Below are 27,520 nucleotides of genomic sequence, written 5' to 3' on the forward strand. Positions count from 1 at the left end.
AAGTTCAAGGGTATTTATACATTCTCCTCCCACAAAGGCAAGCCTAGCAGTGAGCACAGGGCACATGACAGAGGGTTGCCCACTTGGATGCTTCTAGGATTTCTGCTTGAGGAACAGACAGACTCACATGTATTTCATCAGAACCTCTGAACTGCCGGGGGGAGACGACACTATTGTAAGTGAGCCGAGGGAGAGGGCGCTTGAGGAGGACCTGACCTCATTTTTTTGTCTGACACGCAGACCAGATGTGCCTCAACCCCAGCTGTGCCATTGCTTATCTGCTGAATGTCATGCCCCTCAGCTAGGTGCATCCCACCCCTGCTCCGAGGTGTCTGGACTGCACAAGCCCAGCCTCTCCCTGGCTCTCACCTCCTGCCTGAATGATGACTCACCCAGAGTTCACTGCCCAAGGCTCCCTGGAGTCTCCTCTCCAGTCTCTGGGGTGCTTTGTGTTGAAAAAAGGGAAACCCAATTAAACTAGCTCAAGCTGAGCATGGGTGAAGACACTGTGAGCTCTCAGGAGCACGCAAACTGGCCGTGTGTGTGTGTGTGTGTGTGTGTGTGTGTGTGTGTGTGTGTGTGTGTGTGATCCTGGAAGCTGTGGAAGCCCAAGCAGGGGCAGGTGGCATCTTTTCCTTCTGATTCAAAGCCCTGCACTTTGTCTCCCCCTATAGTCACGACTGATTTTCTCAGTTTACACATACCCCACAGCAGATCTTCCTGAGACACGGTCTCATTTACCCATAATTCTAGTGGCTACTACCCACTGACCCCATCTCACATCTCTGGGCTCATTTAGATCCAGGATAAAAGAACCATTGTATGGTCAAATTCGAGAAAGATATAGAAAGAGAGAGAATGATTCATTTGTTATAGACTGCGGGTTGGTACCTGATGGTCTACCCTGTTGTGGCTGGTGAGAAGGCCTGTGACATACAGGCTATCCTTTCCAAGGTCTCAGAGTGGGCTTAGATCATGAGAGCCGTTGAATATGGACTCTCTTACAGGGATATATCCTGCTGATTCATAAGACTGGATTTATACACTTACAAGATTAAAAGATTTTTATCTCTTTTGCTTCCACCAGACCCCTCTCTCTTATTCCCCCACCAAGCTTTCTACTCTGGGGAATTCTCAGCAGCTGGACCACCCTTGGGGACTGGCCAAGCCCCTGATGGATCTGCAGGAGGCACAGAACCTAGAGGTCCTAGAGAACCTCCTAGGATTAAAAACAAACTTGTTACCCACTTTCCCCGACTCAAGAGCAAAGGCTCTCTGGGGACTCTCAAAGGCCATTGTTCCACTCCTGGAAAAGGAGAAGAAAGGAGATCCTAGTGTCTCTCATTGTGCACGTCTTGTTTTTACTTGGATGCTCTTACCCTCTGAGTCAGCTGACTGTCTGATGAGATGTCCTGATTTCCCATGCAGTGTGGGCCAGTCCTCACCCTTACCCATACAGAGGAACAGCTGGGGCCTGCTGATACCGTTGTGTGTGGTGACCTGGGATTGATGAAGAAGCTGAGTCTGTTGGGGGGTACACTCACCTCTCCTAAATTAATACGTGTGTTTTCTCCCATCTTTCCCCTTGGGTGTGGCCATGTTTCCTCTGATGCTCAGCTACAGAATTCCCTGAAGACTGATTTGTGTCTTGATCAGGGGCCAGATACAGAGAACGTCCCCATCGTGTACATCTGCCATGGGATGACACCCCAGGTGAGTCTTCAGGGGACCCCTGTGTCAAGGATGTGCATGTGAGTGTCTGGTGTGGGAAAGCACAGCTGGATTCTGCCATGGAGTCCCTGAACCCAGAAGTCTCTGCTGTTCATCAGGAAGTATTCCTATGAGCCCTACGAGAAGTGCTGAATCATAGGGTTGGTGTGTGTTTCCTTTAAGGAACATTACCTGTAATAATCTACTCAGGTGGCCCAAACAAAATACCACAGTTTAAGCAATAGAAATGCATTTCTCACGGTTCTGGAGACCAGGAAGTTCAAGATCTAGATGCTGACAAATTTGGCAGCTGGTAGTAGCTTGCTTCGTAGCTTTCAGGTGACCTCCCTTCCTTCTGCATTCACAGGGTATGGATAGAAGGGCCTCATAAGATGAGGTGCTGATGTCTGGCCTCACAAGAACACTAATCCTATAGGATGGGGTTCCACCCCATGACCTCACTCAGCGTAGAGATTTAGAGAAGTCTAAGGCTATCCTTGCTGAAAAAATCACAAAAAGACACCTTTTGAAAGAAATGCTGGACATGGCTCATGACAAAGAGACTGAGGTCGGGGGTGTGATTCATGGACTTTGCCATCTCAGCAGAAACCAAGGATAGAGATGGATGACATGGGAGAGACACAGAGGGGGCGGGGGAAGGAGTGGTGACTGTCAGACCACTGCACCATCAAGTCGAGAGACTTGTCTATGAGCTGTGCTGCTCTTCAAGGAAAGGTGTTATGCCGGGTGCTGGAGGGGACACCAAGATCATCAAAGGTGCCACTGCTACCACAGGCCCAGGGAGCCAGGCATTGTCCTCCCCAGCCCCACTAGTGGTAATTCCTGGAGCATCTGCAAGTCGCCGTGGCAGCGAAAACATAGGAGAATTGGGGAAAGAGCAATGCAGAGGACATCAGGAGCCTTGGCCTTAGGCTGAGTCTCTCAGTGTCACTTTAATGCTTTCTGGTCCCTTAGTTTGTTATATTCCATTGTGGGGGTGTATAACTTTATGATAAAATATCTGAAATATAATTAAACAGTTCAGTAAATTCCTACCTTTGTGTGTAATGCCATCACCATCCTAGTCAAGCCTGCCATCCCTGAGGGCTTCCCATTTGTCTTGCAGTCAGTACAGTGATGGGTAGTGACAGTTCTGATCTCTCCCCAATTGACTAGCTACATCTGGACCTGTCTGTCCATCTGTAAGTGATGAAGCTGGATTGGTCATCTCTCGACCCAGCTCTGCTAGCTATGACAACCTGCTTATCTCTAGTTCTTTTGTTCTGCAAGGCACTTGGCTGGAAGCTGTGAGTCTATGATGTGCCTGCCAGGGATGCTGGGATCTGCCTTCACAAATCATCTTCTTCATGGGCTCATACACCTGAGTTCTGCAGGAAGCATCAGGCCTGATGCCTTCTCCTTCCAGGTTCATGCTTTCAGGGTCCAGAAGTCTTGGCACCAGACTTAGGACACAGGTTACCAAAGAAGGAAACTATGTAGACTCTTGTGGCAGTAATTGGTTGAGGATAGGCCTGAGGGAGTCAGAGAGGCCAGCTTATCCTGGAAGTCGGCTGTGTGTCCCTGGCCTGAGTTTCTGTATCCATGCAGTATGAACACAGGGACATGAAGTGAGTGATTGGTGAGGTGTCAAGAATTCTGGCATCCAAGGATTCCCAAACGAATCCTCCAGCCCTCAAACGTATCATGGAGAGGCTTCAGAAAGAAGGTGCTCAGGGTACTTTTAGGAGACTGCGAATAGATGCAGGCCACACAGACCCACTGTACCCCGAAGACTTTGTTGTACCACACATGAAACGTGCATTTTTGATGAGATTGTTCCCTCTCTCTGGTAGTTCTCAGAAAGACCTTTCACAGAACAGGGAGAATCCAGGGATGGACACACACGTGCAGATGGGATGCCACGTGTCTCCATGTGACCTACACACTGTACTACCTCAGAGGAGAGCGATGGCCTCACATTGCTGTCTAAGGAATATAGATAGGTCCAAGATGACAATCTTTCTGACCTCTGCTGCCAAACCTCACAGGCCCTTCCCTGAGAATCACAGCCAATAGGGAGCCTGCAAATGCTGAAGGGAAACATATGAGGTAATAATTAGAGGTTAAGAACCAGGGAGATGGTTCCACGGACAAAGGCACTTGCCACCAATCCAGGCGACCTGAGTTCAATCCCCGAGAAAAAGAGAATTCATTCTGGCAAGTTGTCTTCTGATCTTCACTTGTACACTAAGACACACATGCATACACACACACACACACACACACACACACACACACACACACAAGCACACACAGAGAGAGTGAGAGAGAGAGAAAGAGAGAGGAATAACTGTAATAAGATATTTTTAAAAGCATATGAAAGTTGGAAAGATGGCTCAGCCATTAACAGCTCTTGCAGAAGACCCGAGTTCAGTTCCCAGCCCCATGTCAGGTGGTTCATAATTGCCAATAACTCCAGCTCCAGGGGATCTCATGCCCCTCTGACCCCACAGACAACTGTATTCACATTCACTTACCCCCACACAGACACACAATTATAAAAATAAATCTTTGGGGATAGGAGAGATGGCTCAGTGGTTAACAGTATTTGCCCTTCCAGAGGACCTGGGCTGCTCACAAATGCCTATAAGTTTCTGGAGGTCCAGTTCCCTCTTTAAGCCCTCACAGGTACCCATGTGCACATATACATAAGATAAAAATTAATCACTTCAAAACTTACTGCTGGGTTGAAGCCATACCACTCACTAGCCAAGTACCTTAGGTAGATGTGTCTCGATTTTATTCCCCATAAAATGGGGATTAGAGCATTACCTATGCTGTAGGGTTGCTACACAGATTACACAATGACTGCCCATGAAGCCTTTACACGGTACAGGCTGGCCCATGATGGTTGCCTATTCTTTGTAAGCAGTTATTATTAAAAGGCTTGTGGAGAGACTCAAGTCTATCCTTGAACTAAAAGAATAGTAATGATTAGCCTGGAAAAGAAACAGCCTTGAGAGAGTTGAAATTTCCTTCCAAAATAACAAGACACATGTTTTTCTGAGAACAATGGGACTCTTGCGGCCACTGGATCAGGTGACAGTGACATCCCCATCATCTCTGCCCAAGCTGTGTGGGTAGGCTTCAGGGGCATGGTGTCTAAACGAAGAAATCCCTAAGGTTCTTCCTGCTCTGTGACTCTATGTCTTCTTTTTACTTCAAGACAGAGTCTTATGATGTAGCCCAGGGTGACCTCAAATTCAAGATCCTCTTTTCTCCACTAGTGCTGGGATTATAGCCCTGCTCTTTCCTAGTCTGTGGTACTTCACAATCCATCACACATATAATCCATCACCATGTCTGTGTTTCCTTTTATGTCATCTTGAGTCCACCATATGTCCTGTAGCATTCTCGATCCTGGAGGACAGTGGACAGGGTCCTCATGACATTGGCTTTCTCATACTCCAGACAGACTATTTTCTACCTTTAAATTGCCATATAGTTACCATACAAGGGAAAAGCTTGAACATTATCTATCTGGCTTCATTTGAGTTTTATGACTTGGTTTCGGCTAGCCACAGCAAGCATGGTAGAGGAAGAAGGGCACAGAGGCAGCACCACTGACTGGTTAGCAGTTCTTGCTAACCCTGTAAGATGACCAAGTAAATTCTAAGTCCATCTGAAAGGGTATCTGCAGGCATTTTCTACAAAGCGGTGTAGAATAGGGTGGACAGGTCAGACACAAAGTGGTTAACATCTTACAGGGAAATACAATTACTGCCTTCACTGTGACCTTTCCTACCTAGGCAGACAACCGGGCATTGCTGTATAACCCTGTGGTGTCTGAGAGTTAATCAGAAGGGAAAGAGTGTAGGCAAACACAGATACAAAACTCAGAAAACGACACGCTCTTAGTGGACCTGTTAAACAATGTCCTGTGTAATATCAAAAGGACATCCATGTTCTTTCTAGGTCTTGTGTATTTTTCTTTTTAAAAATTACATTTATTTACTAACACACCCATGTGTGGTGTGGTGTGGTGTGTGTGTGTGTGTGTGTGTGTGTGTGTGTGTGTGTGTGTGTGTGTGACAGCATATATATGGAGAACAGAGAACAACCTTTAGAAATCACTCATCTCCTCCCACCATGTGGGTCCTGGGAATCAAATTCAGGATGTCAGCCTTGGTGGCTAAGCACTTTTGCCCACTGAGCCATCTCACAGACCCTAGGTGTTTTTCTTACCCTTTTTTAAAGTTTGCTGAAGGTCAAATGCTCTTCAGACCATGTGACTCAGTGACCCTTGTAGATTGACAGCCTGACAATGTGGCCTTCCTTCAGTTCCCACAGCTCTCCTTACCCAGTGCCGCACACTGAGAAGCATGTGCAACAAGACTGTGACACACACACACACACACACACACACACACACACACACACCACCCCCAGTTCTGGAGACTGGGAGTGCAAGGTCAAAGTGCAAGCAGGGCATGCTCCCTCAGAAGGTCCCAGGAGGGAGGTGTCCCGGCCTCTCTCCTACCCCTGGAGCTTCTTCAGCTGCCTTCAGCAAAGCTCTGATCCCTGACACCAGAGTGTGTCTGTCCAGCTTTGCCTCTTACACACGCACTTGTTGGTTTGGAGCGGGAGGAATAGCCTGCTCTATTCCAGTGTGACTTCACCCAAACTTAACTAAAGGTATCTGCAATGGCCCTGATTCTAAATATAGCCCTATTCTGGGAAATGAAAGTTAAAGTTTGACAAGTGAATTTTAGGGGTGCACAACCAGACCCCTCAATGTCCTCTCTCCCTCATAAGGACAGGCATGTAACTAACTGGCAGTCTTTCACTTCCTTGACTAAGAAGCACCTCACATAACTTCCCCTTCTAGCTCATTGGCTGGGCTGAGTCACATGGTTCTGTCTGACTGCAGAGATGGGGAAGCGTGGATTTCTGGGTACCCAGAAGGACTCGTCTCTATCACAATAATATAAATGGCTTCTGAGTCCACTTTACCTCTGAAAAATAAGACAACAAGAAATGGGTATCTTGGGTATGAGATGACTTGTCCTATGGCATCACAGTTACCAGCCAAAAGGGGTGAGGAAGGAGGTCAGTCCTTCAACCTCCATTTTTTTCTTCACTTTTGTTTTCCTTTTTCCTTTTTATTTCATTCTTCAGATATGACAGGTTGTCTTTCATGAAGTCATCATGTTTTCAAAAGTTTCATTTCCCTTAGAGGATAAATATATAATGGTAAGAATGTGTTTGGAGTAACTTCTAGTGGGTACCAAGGATCCCCAAAGACACGAGAGACCCAGAGACAGCTTGTCCTAGGAGACACTGGTCCCACAGCTGGGTTAAACGCTCAGAGAGAAACGTCACTCTGATGGAGTCGTGACACTCCCAGGTCTGAGGGAAGGCCCTGAGCAGGAGAAAGCATGATGTGGCTAATCAAATTAGTGAGGTGAAGCTGCTGGGAAGGATGCTAATTGGTTAATGAGTAAATGTAACCATTTTATTTAAATTAGCAGCAAATTTTAAGCAATCCTCAAAATAACCGAGAATATTAGCCCTAATTAGTGTAACAGCCTGGAAAATTTCTCCTAATGGGAAAAATACAATAATGGGGTCTTTCCACAGACTCCATCCAATTTATCACTCATTCACTCACTCATTCATTCTTCTGCCCATTCACTGCACATGTGCTGAGCTTTATGCCCAGAACTGGGAGAGGGGAAGGCCACTTACCTGAGTCCCCAGCCTGGAGGAGGAAGATGAACACAGATAATTAGCTGCCATGACGAAACCCTGCAGCCTACCATCCCAAACACCTCATTACCCCACAGGGGGCATGTGGGGTCAGAAAGAACAAAGCAGAGTCTGAGAGTTTCTTCTATCTGTTCTGCCAGAGTTTTCTAGAACATAGACAACACATTGAGATGAAATATATCTCCTCTGGGAGGGTACATTCTTAGCAGTAGAAGAAGAAAGGAGGAAGGGATTTTAATTCCTCTGGAAGTCTGTGAAGTCCTGAAGTTCCCACATCAGTGCTTCAGGACAAGCTTTGACTTGGGCTGTAAAGAACTGAGTTGAGCTGAGAGAATTCTGTTCTAACCTGAAGATGAATTTCACATCAGATCAGGGACTGTGTTTAAGAAAAGTTAAGTGAAGCACGGAGGAGGAAATGAACTTTGTTGCATGGCTTTTTTTGTCATTACCTCTTTGGTTTAAATTTTTATTGTTGTGGTGTTGTGGATTAACCCAAGGCCTTGTGTGGACCAGATGAGTGCTCTGTCAGTGAGCTGCATCCACTCAAGTCTTCTTCATCATTTTTAAGAGTACTCACTTGGATGCTCGGTTGGTTGGTTGGTAGACAGACAGATAGGTGGGTAGAAAATGAAAAAGACTGCTTATTTCATTGTCTACTGACAACTTTCTAGAAGTTTCCATTTGCCAATAGGTCACAATGGCGCACTCACCTCTTCCCTATTTGACAATGCCTTCTGAATGATGAATAGATTATGGATGGATGGACAGATAGGTAGAGTAGGTAGACAGACAGACAGACAGACAGATATGGAAAAATGGAAAACATTGATTATCTCATTGTCTCCTGATTACTTTCTAGAAGTTTCCATATGCCAATTGGTCATAATGACACTATCACCCCTCCCCTACTTGTCAATGTCCCCAGTGATTCAGGAGCATTAAGGACACCTCATAGATTGTGCTTGCATCTCCAGCCCTTTCATGTAACATTCCAGAGACAACTGCAAACGTTTTGCTTTGTGTGCCAAGAATTTAAATGGTTTTGCACTTGTCAGTGACCTTTGGCAGATGTCTCCACTTCTCCACAACTTTTATCTATAAATAAATAGAATGCCAGGCAAAGAGCGGCTATGCAGTTTACAGAGCCTCCCTGTGTTTCTTTCCTGTCATAAGAGTGTGCCCTCTCTGACTCCCAGTCAGCAGGCACCAGCTGATACCTGGCAGTGCAGGGGAGGTCTCCCATGGCCTACTAGATTTGGTTGGCACAGTGGTTTGAATGTGAAATGTCCCCCATAGGCTCACGTGTTTGAGCACATGTTCCCAGCTGGTAGCGCTATTTTGGAAGGTTGTGGAACCTTTAGGGTTAGAGCTTTGGAGGGAATGGACCTTCAGGTTTTGTAGCCTAGCCCCACTTCCCATCCACCCTCTTCTTCTTCCTGCCTGTGTGTACAGTGTGACCAATCACCTCACACCCTGCCACCATGCCTTCCCTGCCTTGATAAACTCTACCCCTTAAACCATAAGCCAAAACCAACCCTGCCCCTTGCTGCTTCCATCAGAGCAAGAGGGAAACTAATGATATGGCTAGTCACATGGATCCATGCATCATTCAGGAGGTCACCCAGAGAGGATTGTCTGGATCTTACACACAGTCCCAAGGGCCACAACTCATGCAGAATGCAGAGCAAGTAAAGCCTCAGGACTGTCACATGGGCTGGTTCCAAGTGTGATCCACTCGCCCACACCCTCTGACAACTGGTCTTTGACGCTTTCCCACAAAACTGCTTTCTCGGTGTGGGGTGGTTATTTGAGGGGTGGTCCTAGCTCCAGAGGACCCTGGGAAATGGACGATACATAAAAGAGTAGATCTCAGGATCAGAGAGAGCAAGAGTCTAGTCCCAAGTCTGCCTACACTATGGGACAGTTGGGGCAAATGAGTAGATGTTTCCAACACCTCTATTATGTTCTAATCTGTGAGCACAGGATTCTGATGTGCACAGCCCCTTCTGAAAGTCCTGGGACAGGAATTGCCTCACTCACCCCCGCAGCCCTGGAAAGTGTCCATGGAGACCAGGAGCCTAACCATCCTTGCCTGGGACCTAGAGTCCTGCAGCTTGCTCTCTTGTCTCTGTTCTTCAGGGAGGGTGATTTCATGAGTTGCTTGGTTCATGCATCCTGCAGTATCACTCTTTGCATGATATCTACCAAAGGAAGGAGACTAACATTGTAGTCCCCCCCACCCCCACCTCTTCCTCCACTCCACCCCGCTCCACACTGCCATTCACCATGAATTACAGCTCTGCTGTTTAGTCAACCTGTGACCTGTCATTGATAGAATTCCTGATTTCATTTTATAATTTAAAGTAATGCATAACTCATAGCAAATACTAACTACAGTTTGTTATATTGTTTGTATTTACTTATATTTACATAGATGTGCATACATTTACATATATACACAGAAAATCACTATGTATCCATATCTACTTGACTCTGCATACCTGCTTATTAAATCTTAGTGCCACCTTACCAGTTGGTCCCCAAGCCTATGCCCCTCCCAGGAGGCAGATGCAAGCTCTAAGTCTTAGAACTTCATGACAGGTGCTTAGTCACACCCAGGGGCAACCTATCCAGGACCTGAGGCTAGGAAGAGGAGGACTAGCTCTGGAGCCGTTTATCAGAGAATCCTCCTTTGTTCTGGCTGCTCCCAGAGGCACTGGTGACACACATAGGTTTCCCTTTCTGTCACAGTCAACCACCAGATTGCCTGTGGTTGCCCCTGAGAGCCAGCCTACCTGGATCTGGTTCTTCCTGGGGAGGGGGGTGACAAGAGTGTCCAAATGCCTCCCGCCTCTGCCCCTTGCTTTAAAAATGTACATCATCTACATTTCTCTCTAATGATGCCTCATGGAAGTAGAGGCCCCAGGTGGGGTAGTCAGTGTTGGGGAGCAGGGCATCACAGGAACAGTGGGCTGTTGGAGGTTCCCAGGTGTGAGGCCATGATGTCAATTGCCCCTTCCACACAGAGTGATGGTGAACTCCGAGCGGTTCCCTCAGCTTTGGTGCTAAAAAGGGAGCTGTCTGATTTGTTATTCACTCCACATATGTTCTTCATTTCATGTCCAAACTCCGCAATTAGAGTCATCAAGAGCGAGTTTTGCATGACTTTTATTAAACTCCCACAGGCTGGAAGCAGGCTGTCATTACCAGCACACAAGTGCCCAGCGTTCCAGCTCCTAAGCAGAGGGCCGCTGTCCCTGGCCCTCTGCCCACATTTCTTTGCAGAGCTTTGCTTCCCAGGCGACTCTGGCCATAGGGACAAGATGGGAACCCAGTGGCAGAGGGGCTGAATTTAGATCCTAATCTGGCTGTGAGCGCTTAGGCAAGTCACCTGACCTCTCTGGGCCTTGGCTTCCTGATCAGTAAAATGGGCCTAGGAACGGAATGCCAGATAAAATATCAAACCTGTATGTGCCTCACACCAAGTTCATCATCTTGTTCAAGGGAGAACCCTCTTTCCATGAGTGTTTTCAATGTTGAAAGATAATTATAAAATTGACAATAGTGTGCACGCACATTTACTGTGAGTTCTTTCTGGGTACCTCTCAAAATACTTTTCTTGTGTAAGCTAACATTCCCAGCAGCCCTTGAAAGTGAGTACTTTGAATACCCCATTCTTACCAGGTAGAAACTGGGGCTCACGGTGATTGTGTAACCCAGGCAGCAGAGCCGGGCTTGCCACCTGGATTGTCCACTGTAGAGCCAGGCTCAGAGCGGACTCCACGCTGCCCTCCTGCTTGGCTGAAGTATGGCGCCCCTGCTCTCAGAGAGCCCCTTGGTGGAAATAGGACAAGGAGCCACACAGAGTGGAAGGATGCTGGCTGGCACCTGGGGGCATACCAGTCACAGCTGCCTAGCCTAGATCTCCTGTTAGGATCCAAAGGGAAACTGAGTCTAACTTGGAGTGTTCTGAAAACACTTGTGGAGGAGGCCTAAGACGAGGCCTGAGGGGATTTGAACTCTCTCCTTCCCCGTACCCTCTGGGCCTGAGTTCAGGACTCAGAGCTTTCTCTCAACTCCTACAGGCCATCTGCCTGGGCCCCTTGTCTTGAATGTCCCACTGTCCCCTTGAGGAACTGGGGCAGCCACCTTCCCAGTGGAGATGTCCAATCCAGACCCCCACTTTCTTTCTCTCTTCCCCATCCTTAGGCCCCAATCCCAAACCTATCTCCTTAAGGAAGGCTTTCCCTGTCTCCTCAAACTGCTCTCCCTCACCGGTGCTTCTCAGATCTCTGAGCTTTGTCTGATTCTGTTAATACTCTCATACGTTCAAGTGCAAAAACAATCATTCTTGGTAACACGTTTATGTTTATTGTTATTGTTATTTATTATTATTATTATTATTATTATTATTATTATTATTATTGGGCTTTCTCTACCCCTAGATCATAAACCCCTGGAGAACAGTGGTCTTGCTATGTTTCATAGTTGGTTGTTTTGAGAATGGATTTCTTGTAGCCTAGGTTGGCCTCAAACTTGCTATGTAGCTGAAGACCCTTGAACCCTTGACCTCTACATACCTCTACATCCCAATTGCTGAAAATACAGGCATGTACTGCCACACCTGGCTGAAGATCTTTGTTGTCCAGTGAGCTCTCTGCACTCAGTCTATTCCCTGGCTCACAGCAGATGCTGCATGTACTCTGGATAACAAAGTTGAATTTTCAGTAAATGACTGTCTTACTTAGCATTTTATTGCTGTGAAGAGACATCATGACCACAGCAACTGTTATAAAGAAAAACATTTAATTGGGACTGGCTTACAGTTCAGAGGTTTAGTTCATTATCATCATGGCAGAAGCATGGTAGCATGCAGGCATGAGAGTTCTTGACATCTTGATCCACAGGCAGCATGAAGAGCTGTCACACTGGGCATGACTTGAGCATCTGAGGCTTCAAAGCCCACCCCCAGTGACACACTTCCTCCAACAAAGCCACACCTACTCCAACAAGGCCACACCTCCTAATAGTGGCACTCCCTATGGGCCAAGCATTCAAACACATGAGTCTAGGCACATTTCCTATTCAAACAACAATGGCCTAAGCACTTTTCCTCAAACTCTGGTGACCTGCTCAGGCACACTGGCTCTGTCATTTCCTAGCCTGACCCAAAGTCTAGTTCTTCACTTACTGCTTCCTGGAGTCTTTTCCAAGATTAAGTGGGAAGTTCAAAGGCATCACTCTGGATGCACAAATAGTTCCATTTGGTACATGGTGGTTGCTGGGTTTGTTAGTATTAATACTAAGCCCTCAATCAATATATGGTTATCCTTGTGAGATTAATGTTGGAATTAGTGTTATTCTGTATATCTTCTTCCAGACATGACATCTTTACATGAAGACATGGAAATAGAAGCCTAAGAGACGTGCCCCACACTGGGCTGGAAGCCTCTCTTCCTTCTTGGTGGCCCAGTTGCTGTGGGCACAGGTTGGGTAGGGATGAGAGGCACATCCTTCCATCACTGCCTTTCTGCCACCACATTTGGCTGGCATGTGTAGCTGACCTGCTTTTCCACACGACCCAACACTTGGGCAAGAGATAGAAGAGCCATCTCAGATGCACAAGGTTCTACTGTCAACAAGGCTTAATTCACCAGTGAGTCCCCTCTCCTGCGGCTGCTGTAATTCACTCCCCATTTGCAGTGACATTATGGGACTGCTCCCACAGGAGTCAGGAGAATAGAATGGACAATGTAAGGTGGACAGCATTCATTCTTCCTCCAGTGTGCCAAAAGCACAGTGTCCTCTCAAAGGCACCTCCTCTGTCACCTATTTGGAGCAGGAAGTGGGAAGAAACCCCCGTAGTTCACATGAGCACACTAATGCCCTCTACATTTAGGGTAGCCCCTCAACAAGTGGGTTATTACTTTCGGTGGAGTAGTTTGTCATTATGCAACCTGTTTCTATGATTGTGCAAGATCACCGTGCCAGGACCCTGATCACCAGTGCAATCCAGATGCCCCCAAAGTGTCTTCATATATTTTCTAGGGCTCCCCTCAGCCAAGAATCAAAGAAAGGAGGAGCCAAAGTCGATAGGCTCTGGGCTTTAGGAAGGGCTGGTGCCAACTGAGTACGGACACCTGCACAGTATTTGTACCACAGAAGCTTAAGGACAACGTTTAATCCATTTTAAGAAAGTTCCGAAGGAACTGCGTTGAGAATACATGATGGGCATAAATGAATTCTCCAATTTGATTTTTCCAGCTAACTGCATTGTCCCATCACCTTTGTCCCAGATGCCGCAAGCCTGCTCAGTGCTGCGAGAGAGCCCTGGGAGGACAGCTCTTTAGTGGAGCCCTCGAGGGTGGTGCTGTGTTAATATGCTGGGAATTTAAGTAGAGCTGGGTCTTCTAAATCAATCACCAGGACAGCTTTATATTTTCCTTTGCTTAAAAAATACACTAGTCGCTGCAGTTACATGTGTGGGCGTAGAGGTTGTCCTGGGTGAAGGACACCAAAAAGGAAAATTTCATAACATTTTCACTGCAGGAAAAAGGATTCGCTGGTCTTAGTTCTTACAGAACTGGCTACAGAAAATATCAGCATTTCTGTACTGTCTCTGCAGTCCTTGGAATGGTCTAGGCTGCTCAGAATTACTCCATTACTCCATTTTATTTGGTTGGGACATTATAGATGATTAACAAATGTGGGTTAAACAAAAGAATAACTAAATAGGAGATTAGTAAGTTTTTTAATGGGGGGGTGTTCATAAGATGGAACAGGCCAGTGTTGGCCTTCTTGCCATTTGGGGGATTTTCTATGATGGCAAGGTTCACCCTGGAACCTATACTTGGAACCTGAGGACCACTCGCACCAAGAGTCCCAACCTGTCTGACACATGTGTAGTTGTAGAGCCTCTGAGAGGACGTGGCGATGACGCCTCTGACTGAGGAAGTGAATGAGAAGATGAGCTTTGAGTGTGGCCTCTTCTGCCCAGAGTTTGCTCCAGAGGAATAGAGAGAGGGGCTGGCCATCAAGGAGGACTATGGGGTTGAGAAAGGTTTGTGCTTGGGTTTATTTTCCAGGGAAAGCAATAAGCAGGCATGTTTTGAGGCTAAGAGGAAGAACCAGCGAATGAGATCAGCATCAAGATAGAGAGGGCATAATAAACTAAGCAGCATACCTAGGGATGGGTGGGGCCTGCATGAGGGCAGGAGAGGATGCCATCCAAGGATGGGATGGGGCTGGTCCTGGACAATGGGGAAGAACCACTGCTGAGGCTCTGGGAAACTTGGAGAAATGCTCGAGATAAGTTCATGACTGCCTTGCTGGTGAGTGGGGCATCTGTGGGAGAACAGAGAGATCAAATGCTCCCAAAGAGGAGATGCTGGTTAGCTTGGAGAGACCTATTTGAAGTTGAAGGTCATGTCCGTGATAGCCTAATTTGTGTATGTTCCTCTCTTACTAGGAACATCCTAAGCTCTTAAAGTAGTACAAGATAGCTAAATTGTACCAGCAAGAGACAATGCTTCCTTGTTTCTGGGGTGGCGAGCAGATAAGCATTCTGTCTAGCTCACTCCATGTCCTGGGGAGAGCCATTTATCCACTGGGCTCTATGAAGAGTGATGATTGGGGTCAGGAAGTAAGGAGCATGAAGCAGACACAAGGGAACAAGCCTAGATGAATTTCCAAGTTGAAGTTCAATGGTCCCTAGTATACTTTATTAATACACTAGTCCAATAAACTCATGTGTTTGAATGTGTGTTATGTGTCAAGTGGTAGGTTCAGTGATCATCAGATAATGGTGTTGCAAGAAGACAGACATGGTCAGTGGTCTCAGGGAACTTGGGATCTAATAGGGACCTGTGGTACAATGATGACATTGTCACCTAGCACAGAGCACTAGCCACTCCTATGCCAACTTCCCAACAGTTGGCCCTGTTTCCACAGATAAGTAAACAGAGAAAATGTATTACAGTTGAATACATTATCTGTGCCACAGGCAGGTGGAAACAGGACCTTGAGTCTAGTCACTGTGGATCTGGAGTCTTTCCCACATCAACCCCCCTCTCCGCAATAGCTCAAGTCCCCTTGGCATACACTTTCAGAGTTCCCTGTTCTTTTTCTAAGGTCATGCTTTGAATTTGGCATTTCTATTTTTGCACAGTGTTGTGGGGAGGGGGTTTAACAAAATGGCTGCCCATCAGCCAGGCTCATCATGCCCCAGTAACACATGACCTCAGAATCTCCACGGCTTACAGTAACAATCGTGTCTCGGCCATGCTACATGTCCATTTCTTCTCTGACCTTCTTTCTCTTCTGCAGCCTCTTGCCAAAAGCAGTGGAAAAAAACAAAGCTTATTCTTCATCTGCATGTCATCAATCTTCCAAAAGCTGTCTAGAAGCCATCACCATCTTTATGGTCTCCAGTGATGGCTTCCTCACTGTGGCCCTTTTGGTTCCAGAGTCAGTGTCCCATATTTTAGGGTTTGATCTCAACCCTCATCCAGGGCCAGTTTCTGTAGGCTGGTGAACTTGGCAGTTTATGGCTGTCAGAGCTTGCTGCTTGTTCATGCTCCATGGTCAGCATGGGTCAGCCTCATGCATCTGGGATGCTGCAGGTCTCAGGGCAAAGGGGGAAGAGATAACATGCCAATCTCCAGGAAGGTGACAGTGCAAGAAGCTGTGGATGTGTAGAAGAGGGGACCTAGTGAGGGTCCCTGAGGCATGAGAGAGAGGCTGTGAGTCCCACTCTAACCCTTTCTGTGTCCTGATTGTTGTTATCTCGCAATTACAGTCCAGAGCAGTGTGTCTGCCAGATCTTGGCCTCGAGCCTCCAAAACTGAACCTGATAAATCTCTCTCTCTCTCTCTCTCTCTCTCTCTCTCTCTCTCTCTCTCTCTCTCTCTCTCTCTCTCTCTCTCTCCCCCTCTTCCTCCCTCCCTCTCCCCCTCCCACCCCATGCGCGCTTGTGTGTGTGTGTGTGTGTGTGTGTGTGTGTGTGTGTGTGTGTGTATTACTCTATAACATAGAGAGAGAGATAGAGGAGGATGATGGGTCACATTATAGCCCTGAAAACTTATTGAACATGCATATATCATAGTGATCAAAATTAGACAAGAAGCCACACCTGACATATTTGATGTGAGACACAACATTGGAGGAGAACTCAAAGGTACGAGAAGGAGAGGACATTTTGAGTACTCTGACAGTAGTAAGTCTAAGCTAAGGATCCCAGCCCAGTGACAGTGCTGCAGGCCACTTGGCCACTCTCCTGGGTTCACAGTGGGAGGCTCTCTGTTCAGTCCCAAGTTCAAAGGCACCAGCTTCACTTTCCCCCATGCTGGTTTGCACACATGCAAGTTCAGTTGTCTAGAGTCTAGACAGACCTGCAAGTGCTTCCCAAGTCACCTGTAACCCAGCGTTGCTTTTTAGGGCCCATGGATGTCTTCACTGAAAGATTCTAGAAAGTCCTCAGATGTGTTAACAGAAGGCACAGTGTGAGGCCACAGCTCTCTTGATTACCAGCATGCTGTCTGCAGTCTTCATAACTCCTCACCTCCCCACCACCCCAAGAATTGTGTTACACATTTCTATGGCTTTTATCTGGGCAAATTACCCTACTCTTGGCTGTACTCAAACCTCATCACTCACTGGCCTCCTTGGGTAGAGTTCATCACCCCAGATCTGGACCATCACAACATTCTGACCAGTCCCATGCTACAAGCCTGGCCAGAAGAATATTCTAGACATCTTGCTACATGTGACTAGCAATTCAAGGGAGGAATATGTCTAGCTCCTTTCTGCTTTGGGGGCCTGACATTTTAGAAGAGGGTTACTGGGTTGATTGAAGTCATCCACAATTACAAGCCTCTCTCCATAAGACTCAGGGACTCATGGGGTTAAAGTCATCTATTTATAGGAGAAATGAGTCCCTAGGGGAGGCTCTGGGGTATGAGCCTGGCTTTACACATGGCTGCCACTTAGAGAGGCAGTGCTGGGAGCTGTACATGCCTCTATCCCCGCCTGGATGTGGTGCCGAGGTTAGTGGATGTAAGGGTGTTTTAGAAGTGACTCACCCCCATTCCTGATTTATTGGCAGTGCACTGTGGCCCTGAGGACTGTAATGAACCTCTGTGTCAAGGGATTAATGACCAATAACCAAACCTTTAAATCAGCCCACCCTGTCTGCAGAGGCCTGTGGCTCATCCTTGGGTAAATAGGACAAAAAGCCCATTTCTAATACATTTTCTGGATGTCACAGCACCACTCTATAAATTGAGACTGAGTAAAGCAAGCTTCCACATCCTGCCTCCTCCCCGACCCCTGCCATTTCTAGCTCCTGGTCTGTGGCTTGCCTGACATGCTTACAGTCAGACTCAGGGAGCCACAGACATGGTTGTCACGTGCCCTCACAGAGACCCTGGTCTCTGTCAGAACCTTGCTCTTGCTCTGAAGACACTGTGGCCACATTTAGGAATTTCAATATTTTAATCTTCAACATACCATCTCCACATTTTATGTCCACACTTCCCAGGATCTCCTTAAACACAGCTAGTTTATCTAGGCCGCACATTAGAATCTTCTGGAATGAGTGCCTGTGTTGGCTACTTTTCTTGTTGCTACTAGGTACTAAACAAGAAGAGACTTAAGCACAGGAGGGCTTGTTTTGGCCCACAGGTCGAGGAAAGACAATTCATCTGGAGCGGAAGACATGGTAGCGGGTGCACCGTGATGGCAGGGGTGTGTAGCCTGGACTCTTCACCCCTTACAGCATGATAACTTGGTGGAACAGGAAACAGGAAGCAGACAAGAAGTGGGGCTGGACTTTTCAAGGCCTGCCCCCAGTGACCCACTTTCTCTAACAAGCCTCCAAGTCCTAAAGGCTCCCAGACCTGCTAAAGCAGCTTCCTGATTTCACAATCCATCCATGCAGCCCCCATGCCTAGTCTCGCTCCCAAGTCAGTAGCTTATAGGTTTTAACTAAGCTTCCCAGATGACTGAGATGTGGAGCAAAGGAGGGGACCCTAAGCTTGATGGCACTGGGATCCTGAGGACCCTCCAGCCTCAGAGACTGCACATACATCTTCTTCCTCCCTTTGGTTATCTCATTTTAACTCTCTCATCATGTGGGAGGCTCCCTGGTATGTGCCCCACCCCACAGAGAGCTGGCTCCTCAATCCTGGGTCAGGCTTCAGCACGTCTTCAGAATAGCCCTTCCAGGTGTCCAAAGAAACGACCCTAAAGAGGCTGTCGCACGCTAGTCCCTGCCATGCCAGGACCTGTCAAACATAGTTGTTTGCTCCCCTGTGGTAATTCTCGAGCTACTGTGGGGAGTGTCTCACGGGGTTCCCCCCTTTCCCATTCCCCCCACTCTCCAGCCTCGGGAAGGTGTCAACCGAATACCACTACTGCCCTCTGAATACCAATACAGACGCCAGGGCTGCCTGTCCTGAGATGCCTCATACTTCAAGAGCATGGATCCATAGAGCAACCGTGCTGCCAAGGAAACACTAATGGAGGGGAAATGAAGGTTCCTGTGCCTGTGCCCAGTGATAAAAAAGAGATTCAGGTTCCCATGCCTGCGCCCAGTGACAGGAAGAGATCCGGGTTCCCGTGCCTGTACCCAGTGACAGGAAGAGATCCGGGTTCCATGTCTTTACCCAGTGATAGGAAGAGATCCGGGTTCCCATGTCTTTACCCAGTGATAGGAAGAGATCCGGGTTCCTGTGTCTTTACCCAGTGATAGGAAGAGATCCGGGTTCCCGTGCCTGTGCCCAGTGACAGGAAGAGATCCGGGTTCCCATGTCTTTACCCAGTGATAGGAAGAGATCCGGGTTCCTGTGTCTTTACCCAGTGATAGGAAGAGATCTGGGTTCCTGTGCCTGTACCCAGTGACAGGAAGAGATCCGGGCTCCCGTGCCTGTGCCCAGTGACAGGAAGAGATCTGAGTTCCCGTGTCTGTACCCAGTGATAGGAAGAGATCCGGGTTCCCGTGTCTTTACCCAGTTATAGGAAGAGATCCAGTACTTGAGCTGTACCCAGAAAAATATCTTGTAGTGGTCCGAATGAGAAATGTTCCTCATAAGCTCATCATTGAAACATTTGATCCCAGCTGGTGGCACTGTCTGTGGGGACTTTTAAGAGGTGGAGCCTTGCTGCGGGGTGTACATCACTAGGGGAGAGTTTTAAAGGTTTATAACTTTACTCTAACTTCTAGTTCCCTCTCTTGCTTCCCGTGTGAGGATGAAAATGTGACCAGCCAGCTTCCAGCTCCATGCCTTCCCTGCCATTACAGGGACTCTGTCCCTCTGGAGGGCTAGATTAAATTAACCCTTTCCTCCCCCGCTTGCTGTTTAAGCAGAGTGTCTTATCTCAGCAGCAACAAACTAAGATGCTTCGCCACAGACCCTGATGTGTATGGAAGGTTCTAAAACTTCCATAGAGGCTACAACATGAAGTGTGGTGAGGGGGATGAGAGGACTGAAAGATCTGCAGATTGGCCACGTCCAAAAGGATGCAAAGGGGTGGTGGAGACTGGAAATGGAGGTGAAATCTTTTGAGCCGGTGTTTGCAAACTCTGGTTGGTCAGGTAAAAGCTAAGGAAAGTTAGCTGAGCCAGTGTCCTGCTGAGAGATACCTCCTGCAGGGTTTCACTATGTAGCCCTAACTGGCCCTGAACTCACAAAGGTCCACCTGTCTCTGCCTCCTGAGTGCTCAGACTGCAGGAGGTCACCTCCACACCTGGCTCACTTGTCAATCCTTTTTTTAAAAAGTTCTTTGTAAATTGTTGTTTTAACAAATATCTTATGACACTGAATTACAAGAAAGAAAAAAATCTGCAAGACAGGTTTGGAGGAGGGGCAACCCCCACCCCCCTCCCGATCCCCTCCCAGTGATCTCAGGTACCCTTCTGATGCCCAGGACTCTGGGGGGGGGGGGGGGGGGGAGTAGCTGGTAGCAGTGTCCTGGCTGTGTTGTTGGTGGCTGTGAAGGGAAGCATTTGGAGTGGCCGTGGGGAGCCACATTCTGCTTGCACCAGCCTCGCTGAGGGGTGGGCTGAGTGGAGGTGGAGCCTTAGCTCCAGCTCTGGGCTGCTGAGGAACAGGAGGACCTCTGGGGCTTCTGCCTCAGCAGGGAAACGCAAGCCCTGAACTGTTAAGAACGCAGCCTAACTGGGGACATCCTCCAGGCAGTGAAAGAGAACAGGCCTACTCAGGACCTTGGCGAATTGTGTCTTAAAACTGCATGTAGCCTCAGTTTCCCTTTCCTCACAGATGGAAGGTAAACGTGAGTGTGGAGATGGACACCTAGCAGAAGCCCTAACATATGGACACAAAAGGAGGACTGTCTTCTGTCTTCCCCCTCTCCCTTCCCATGCCCCTCCTCTACCCTGGAGAGTCCTGTCCGTCAGTGACCTTTGATACCTGTGAAGGGTGGATGCTATGGCCTATTCGCATACCACCAGGATAGGAACTCTGGTATCGGGGTCCACCTGCATCCTGCAGGGCATGGCCTTGTCAGAAGTGAAGGACTCAAGCAAGGCCGTCCTCCTGCTCTGAGGGCTCTTTGCCTAACCTTGATCCTGTGGCCCTGAGGACAGCAATGTGCAGGCAGGACTCTGTGGGCTCCATGGCCGTCTTCAGCTCAGCCGTTTATCATTACTCCTGGCCCTGGCCTGGAGAAGGGGACATCCACTATTATGAGACCTAAGACACGGATGTTTGTTCTTGGAGTTGTAGGTGATTTTTCTTCCTCAATCAAGCATCAGAATAAAATGCCAGTCAGGTGTGCAGCCCTGCTGAGCTTTGCAGGGCTGAGTGAAGAAGGGATGAAATCCATCATTGCAGTTGGAGAGGAGCTGAGTGGTCAGGGTATCGTTTCTATGCCACTGGGGGTTTGTAAAGCATCCAGACAGGATAACAGCCCACCTCTGCCTCTGACAGTTACCGGCAGGATGCTGCTATCTCAGCATCCTGTGTTCTATGGGTCTTTAATAAAGGGACCCTCCCATCCCCCAGTACTTAGGCTAGGCCCTATGGAGCCTCTAAGGGACCATGTGCAAGCCAGCCTCCTGGCACTCTCTGGTATCTTCCAGCCCACTGGAGGTTGAATGGATGCAGGGAGCTAGATGAGGGTTGTGAATTGTCCTGGGTCTGGCTCACATTGGGTCTGGAGTCAGACTGCAATTTTAAATCTTAGCTGCTAGTCACTGATGTATGACTTGGGACACATCATTTAATTCCCCTTAAATAACTTAATTTGCCTCAGTTCTCCATCTGCAAAACGGGAGATGATGGCAATATGGGTAGAAATTCAAAATCGGAAATGTGCCATGATCTGAAGCTTTTTGAGTACTCACACAGACAATCCCAAACCCGACTTCCTATGAGAGGTGACTATGTATAAAACTGTGTTTAGACTACGTGCATAGAGTATGTATGAATCGTAAACTTTGTGTTTAGACTTGGGTCCCATCTCTAAAATAATTCTTTATGAATGTATACACATATATTGTAAAAATCTTTTTAAAGATCTGAAATCAGAAATACTTGCTTCTAAGCACTTTGGATATGGGGTACTTAAGCCCTGCCCCTGACCCACAGCACCATTAGAATTAAATGAGATAGAGCGTGTGAGCCCCTTTTGCTCCAGCATAGGACCACTACAGATAGTTCAGCTTGATTATTAGCAGTCTAAACTAGGGCCTCATGACAATGACACTCCTGATGTTTGGGGCCAGGCAGTTTAACTTTACTGAGGGGTGCTGTGTACTCCACCCCTGGGTGCCAGGAACCTCTCCTTCTCCAAGTCATAACTAAAAACATTATGTCCAGGCATCCTAAATGACCTCTAATAAGCAAAACTACCCGTTAGCTCCTATTGGAGCTACATCATTTCTTGCTTCAACCCTTAAAGCTCTTTGTGGCTCTGAAAGCATGGCCATCCTTACTGGGCCTGTGGGCATTAAGCAAGGGGCTTCTTGCACAAAGCCATTCCCCTATTTTATGTGTTCAGACCATTTATTGATTCGGTGTGCTCCTGGCTGGGCTTCTGAGGTATCCAAGGGAGGACTAGAGAGAGTCTTCCTTGCCAAATCTCTCTCTCTGATCCGCAAGCTTCCTGGTTCCACTCATCAAGATACACTTTGTTGTTGGCTTTTTAAATAACAAACAACTGTCTGTCCCTGTTATGATCTTCTGAGACTCTGGAGCAATAAACAGCTCTAGCGACAGCTAGTAAGTGCACACGCAGCTCTCAAAGCATCTCCCTAGGCACTTCAGAGCAGCTAAGTGGATAAAACTGATTCCAGCTATTACCTGGGTGGCCACTTATGTCTGTAGACCCCGCCTTGGAGCCAAAAGGCAGACTCTGATGACAGGAGGCAGGAAGGGAGGGAAGTACCTGGTCCCTAGCCAACCTTCTCTTGCAGCTCATGCTTCTGAGCCTCAGTCCTGGCTCCCAAGGTGACCACTGGGAGCTTCCGTGTCCTGAGGTCATTGGGCATTCAACCTAAGGGGCGTAAACAGGTGTCTTACTCTCTGGAGAAAGCACATGTGACTGAGGCCATGCACTTTTGCATGGGGGTGGGGTAGTTGATGTGTCCTGTCAGCGGACTTGGTGATGTTGCTTTCTGGTGTGTGGCTGGCTTATTTGTGACTCCTTTGTTGCTGTGACCAAAAGCTTGGCGAGAAACAACTAACTCAAAGAATGAAAGTTAGTCGTGGCTCACAGTTTGAGGCCACAGCCTGGCATGGCATGGAAGGCATGGCCAGAGAAACATGAAGCACCTGGCACACTGTGCCCACAGTCAGGAAGCAGAGAGATGGAAGTTGATACTCAGCTTCTGGTTTCCCTTTTCTCCAGCCTGGGTAAGACTCCAGGGTAAGACTTCCTCCTCAGCTAAGTCTTGCTGGGAACTCCCTCACAGACACATCCACAAGTGTCTCCACCCCACCCCATAGGTAATTCTAAATCCCATCCCATTAACAGAGATGATTGACCATCCTACCCAGTCTCCAGGCTTCTACCACACAAGAACTACAGCTTTCTCAGCTCTGTATCCACAGAACTCAACTCGGAGATTGATTTCTTATTTGGATGGATAGATAAATGTGATGCTTAACTGAACAACTGCTGAAGCTCCTAAATCCTAACTCTCAAATTCTTCCTCAACTCCAATGAACTAGAATTCTCAGCAGGTCCTCAGATTTCCTGGGTGCAGCCTAGAAACCCAGGCCACAGAATTGGACCTCCTTGGTCTTGTACTAGAAACTCAGCTCTCAACCATGGCCAACTTGTCAAGGCATCCTTGTCTCTTGCATTCTGCTTCCATCTTCATGTTGAGCTGGTACCTTTTGCCTCTGCTTAGAACTTTGGTCATTAGAATCCTTTGCCTCTGTAACGAGAGCAATCAGTAAGGCTGGTGGTTTTGATGTCTTCACCCCTGGATTTACTAACCTCATAAACTGTAAGATGCTATTAGAGGATTGATTTGGCCATGATACTTGTCCCTGTGTCTTCACCCCCTTCCTCCCATCCAGGGTACGCTTTAAGGGGCTCTCATGTTCTCTGGCCTCTATTTGGGTCTTGCTAATAGTCATTTTGCTAATGATGCATTGAGAGACCAGAATGTGAGGGAAAAGAGGCATTTTTTTTAAATCTCAGGCCAAGACTGCCCTAGTAGAAATTTGAGTGCTTAGGTTCCAATGAGCTTCCCTGGTAGATGGTACTTCACACGTCGTGACACACTCCTTGCTGGAAACAGCACAAAACAAAGTCTTGTGTGGCTTTTCTGAGACAGAACTCTTGGCTGCCAAGGCCTGGCTCTGCGGCTTCATTCCCTCACCCATCTCCTTTGCTGGAATGTACTGCATCCCTTCCCTTCACTGTAGAAGTTACAGCTGAGAGTCCTCATTGAATAGGAGGGCGGACCTGAGGTTTCCCCAACATACCCTCAAGGCCAGCAGTGCTTCCTCCTTTAGGACGATGCTGGCTAGGCCCTGCTGCATACAGTCTTAGTGGAGGTGGATATTCTGACTTTCACATCCCAGCCCCCAACACTAGATGCTCCCCTAAGGCAGGGCCTGGGCCTTTGTGCTCTGTGTCTCATGGCCAAGTGCGGTATCTGGTACAAAATATTTATGAGGGAAGTCAGCGAGTCTGCACATAATGGATCCAAGAGGTACTTTCAAAGCTGTGGGTGGTAAAATCAATTGAAAAGGTTACGGCCAATGTTTTTCAATGCAAGAATAGAATAGAAAATATCAGAGTGTGCTGTGCAGTGAGGGCAAGTTTCATTTCTTGAAAGTTTTGTCTCCTTATTACACGTGGACCAGATTCTCTCCTGGTTCACAAATTGGAAGGGTTTCTGGCTGTCCACGGTCCTAGCTGTACATCTGAAAGTTACTGGATGTAAAAATCTGGGTCTTCCCTTACCAAGAACTGTTTGCCAGTTGTCCGGTGACAATGGCCACTTAACCTCCATCTCTCTGGCCACTGTCCTTTGACCTTTTCCCTCTCCTCTTACCCCTAGAACGTGTACTACACAAGCAGCCAGCAGATCCACGTGGGGGTCCTGAGCCCCACTGTAGATGACGACGACAACCGCTGTCTGGTGGACGTCAACAGCCGGCCCCGGCTCATCGAGTGCAGCTACGCCAAGGCCAAGAGGATGAAGCTGCACTGGCAGTTCTCTCAGGTAGCAGTCCCTGGAGGGACGAGGCTCCTCCTTGGGGCACTGTCCGGACCCTTTGTGACGAGCAATCCCCACACGAGTGACCGTGGAGCTTTCCTTCCTCGGTCTCCATCGATCTGGAGGCCTGTATTTAACTTTTTACCGTTCCTTGGCTGCTGCGTCTCTCGTGAAATAGAATCCCAGGATTCGAACACCCAGTTTTAAATGCACTCTTTGCCTCTGCCCCAAGAGCTTCCCACCACGGGGACTCTACTGTTAGGGTCAGTTTCAGCCTGTGGATGGGGAGGGACACTGGCCTTCTAGGTGGTAAGGTAGTTGATTTTTACAGGAGGTGGGGGAGCCCCACATGGCCCTAGAACTCCAGAGTGCCTGGGGACCTGAACAGAATCAGGGGAGGCCAGGAGGGACTGTCACACTCAGGAGACTAAGTAGCAGAAGCCCATCATTCAAACCTGCCAGCCAGTTGCTTCTGCCACAAGGAAGGAGGATTCTGGCAGGGCAAGACAAGGAACTTTGATCTAATCACTGTCCCTTGCATGGGGGTGGAGGATGCAGGTGGAGGTGAGGGATGTATCACACTCTGCGGGCACAAGACATCTTTGCCCTGTGGTCTGGGTACAAGAACCAGGGGTCTTCGAGAGAGCCATCATTGTCTTAAGCGAGTGGTGGAGGTCAATACTAAACAGCAAGTTCAAGTCAAGGTCATAAATTTAGGGGCTAGTTAAAGATGGAAATGAGAGTCTGAGCCAGGAAAGCAGATGGAAAGGAAAGTTTATAGGGAACCAAGGGAGTTCATCACAGGCAAATAGAGGGTGCTTCGGCAGCTCTGGGTGGCCGAGCTGGGCTGTAAAGTATGTCGGGTTCAATGAAAAGAAATAAGGGACTTTGTTAACTCCCACCGTGGTGCCTTACCGACCATTGTGCGTCATTTCCAGTAGGAACAACACACCATGTCGATTACTACTCATAAAACACCCTAAATTCCTTTATACTTGTTATCATGGTGTTACATTGGAAGTGGCCCCCTTGGAGACCAGGGTTGGGCCTGGGGTGTGCGATTGGGGTTTGTTTCTTCCGACTTCATCTCCTGCTGAAGCCCTGGGTTCCCCAGTCATACCCTGTTGCTGTACCTGGCAAGACACTTGTCCCTTGTCCCCCAGCTAGATGTCTGTCTCAGAGGGACACAGAATGGAGCTTCCCTCCTTCAGGTTCACAGGCAGAAGACGCTCAGTGGTGTGGCTATGGAAGGCATTTGAGGTCTGGGTGTGTGCAGAAAATATGACTGTGGTTTCTTTTCTCAGGCCAGGAACAAAGCAGGCTCATAGGCTGAGGGCCAAGGGGTGAGGGGGATAGACCCTGGGCCTGGGGAAGTGGGTGGGGCTGACTTTGCTAGGATGAAAACAGATTTATGCCTGAGACATCAGGGCCTTTGACAGGTATACCCACCGTCTATGGATGCCACTCACTACTGCATTCAGCCAGGCCTCCTGGGGCCCTAGGTTCAGCTCAGAGTGATTCAGAAAGTTAGGGGAACTGGGGTGGGACAGGGCTGGTGGCTTTTCAGAAGACAGGGCATTGCAACTGTTCCCTTTGATAGAGGGAACAGCATGAGTCAGAAGGTGGGCCATCAAACCTACACTGAGTCACAGCACTCAGAGGAGTGTGGTCTGATCCTGGAGGCCATAGTTGGGAGTTGCCAGAGCAGAGACTAGAAGGGACACTGGGCATCATCCTGGAGGCTACCAGGGGATATATAGCCCCAGGGTACAGTTAGGCTAGGCTTTCAAAGCCCCTCTGGTGGAGATTAGGGAGCTGGGTTAGAAGTTTCAAGAAAGGAAAAGAGACAGAATGAAGAGTTAGCAGGAGGGTGACATGAAGTTTGAAAGTTAGATAGTCTCAGCTCCCTCTCTGCCATGACCTTGCGAGCCCTCAGGATCCTGGCCTGCCTCAAGGTCACTACCAGGCAGCAGCTGCGACCGACTCAAGGGTCTCAGACTTTGGACGTTGAACTAGTTCATGAGTGTGGCTGACTCCTGAGATGGGCAAGCATGTGCCTCACCTCCCTGAAGGCATGAAGACAGCTGCTTCTGGACTGTCTTGCCATAACGTACAGGGAGTCACAGGCCAGAAGGGTGTCCTGGGCCCTGAGGTCTTGCATCACCCAAATGTAACTATTCCTGTTTCACTGAATCTCCCAGCTCCCTTTTCAGGCTTTGATCCTGCAGAAACTCTAGAAATAGTAGGCAGGCAGCTCTGTCTGTCAGTCTGTCTTTGAGCCTTGGTCTCAGGAAAAAAACATCTCACAGTGAGGTCCTTCCTTCCTCCATTGCAGAACATAGTCTC

General features: G+C 48.1%; 1 protein-coding gene across 1 annotated transcript in view; it reads left to right on the forward strand.

The window, feature by feature from the left end:
* The window catches only part of Galnt18 (polypeptide N-acetylgalactosaminyltransferase 18), a 317,779-nt gene that overhangs the window by 277,502 nt on the left and 12,757 nt on the right, over window positions 1-27,520 (forward strand). Inside the window, 2 exon segments of the mRNA XM_028875840.2 lie at window positions 1,618-1,713; window positions 25,016-25,180. Of these exon segments, the coding sequence (XP_028731673.1) occupies window positions 1,618-1,713; window positions 25,016-25,180 (261 nt within the window).

Source organism: Peromyscus leucopus, chromosome 1, assembly GCF_004664715.2.
Source record: "Peromyscus leucopus breed LL Stock chromosome 1, UCI_PerLeu_2.1, whole genome shotgun sequence".
Lineage (NCBI taxonomy): Eukaryota > Metazoa > Chordata > Mammalia > Rodentia > Cricetidae > Peromyscus > Peromyscus leucopus.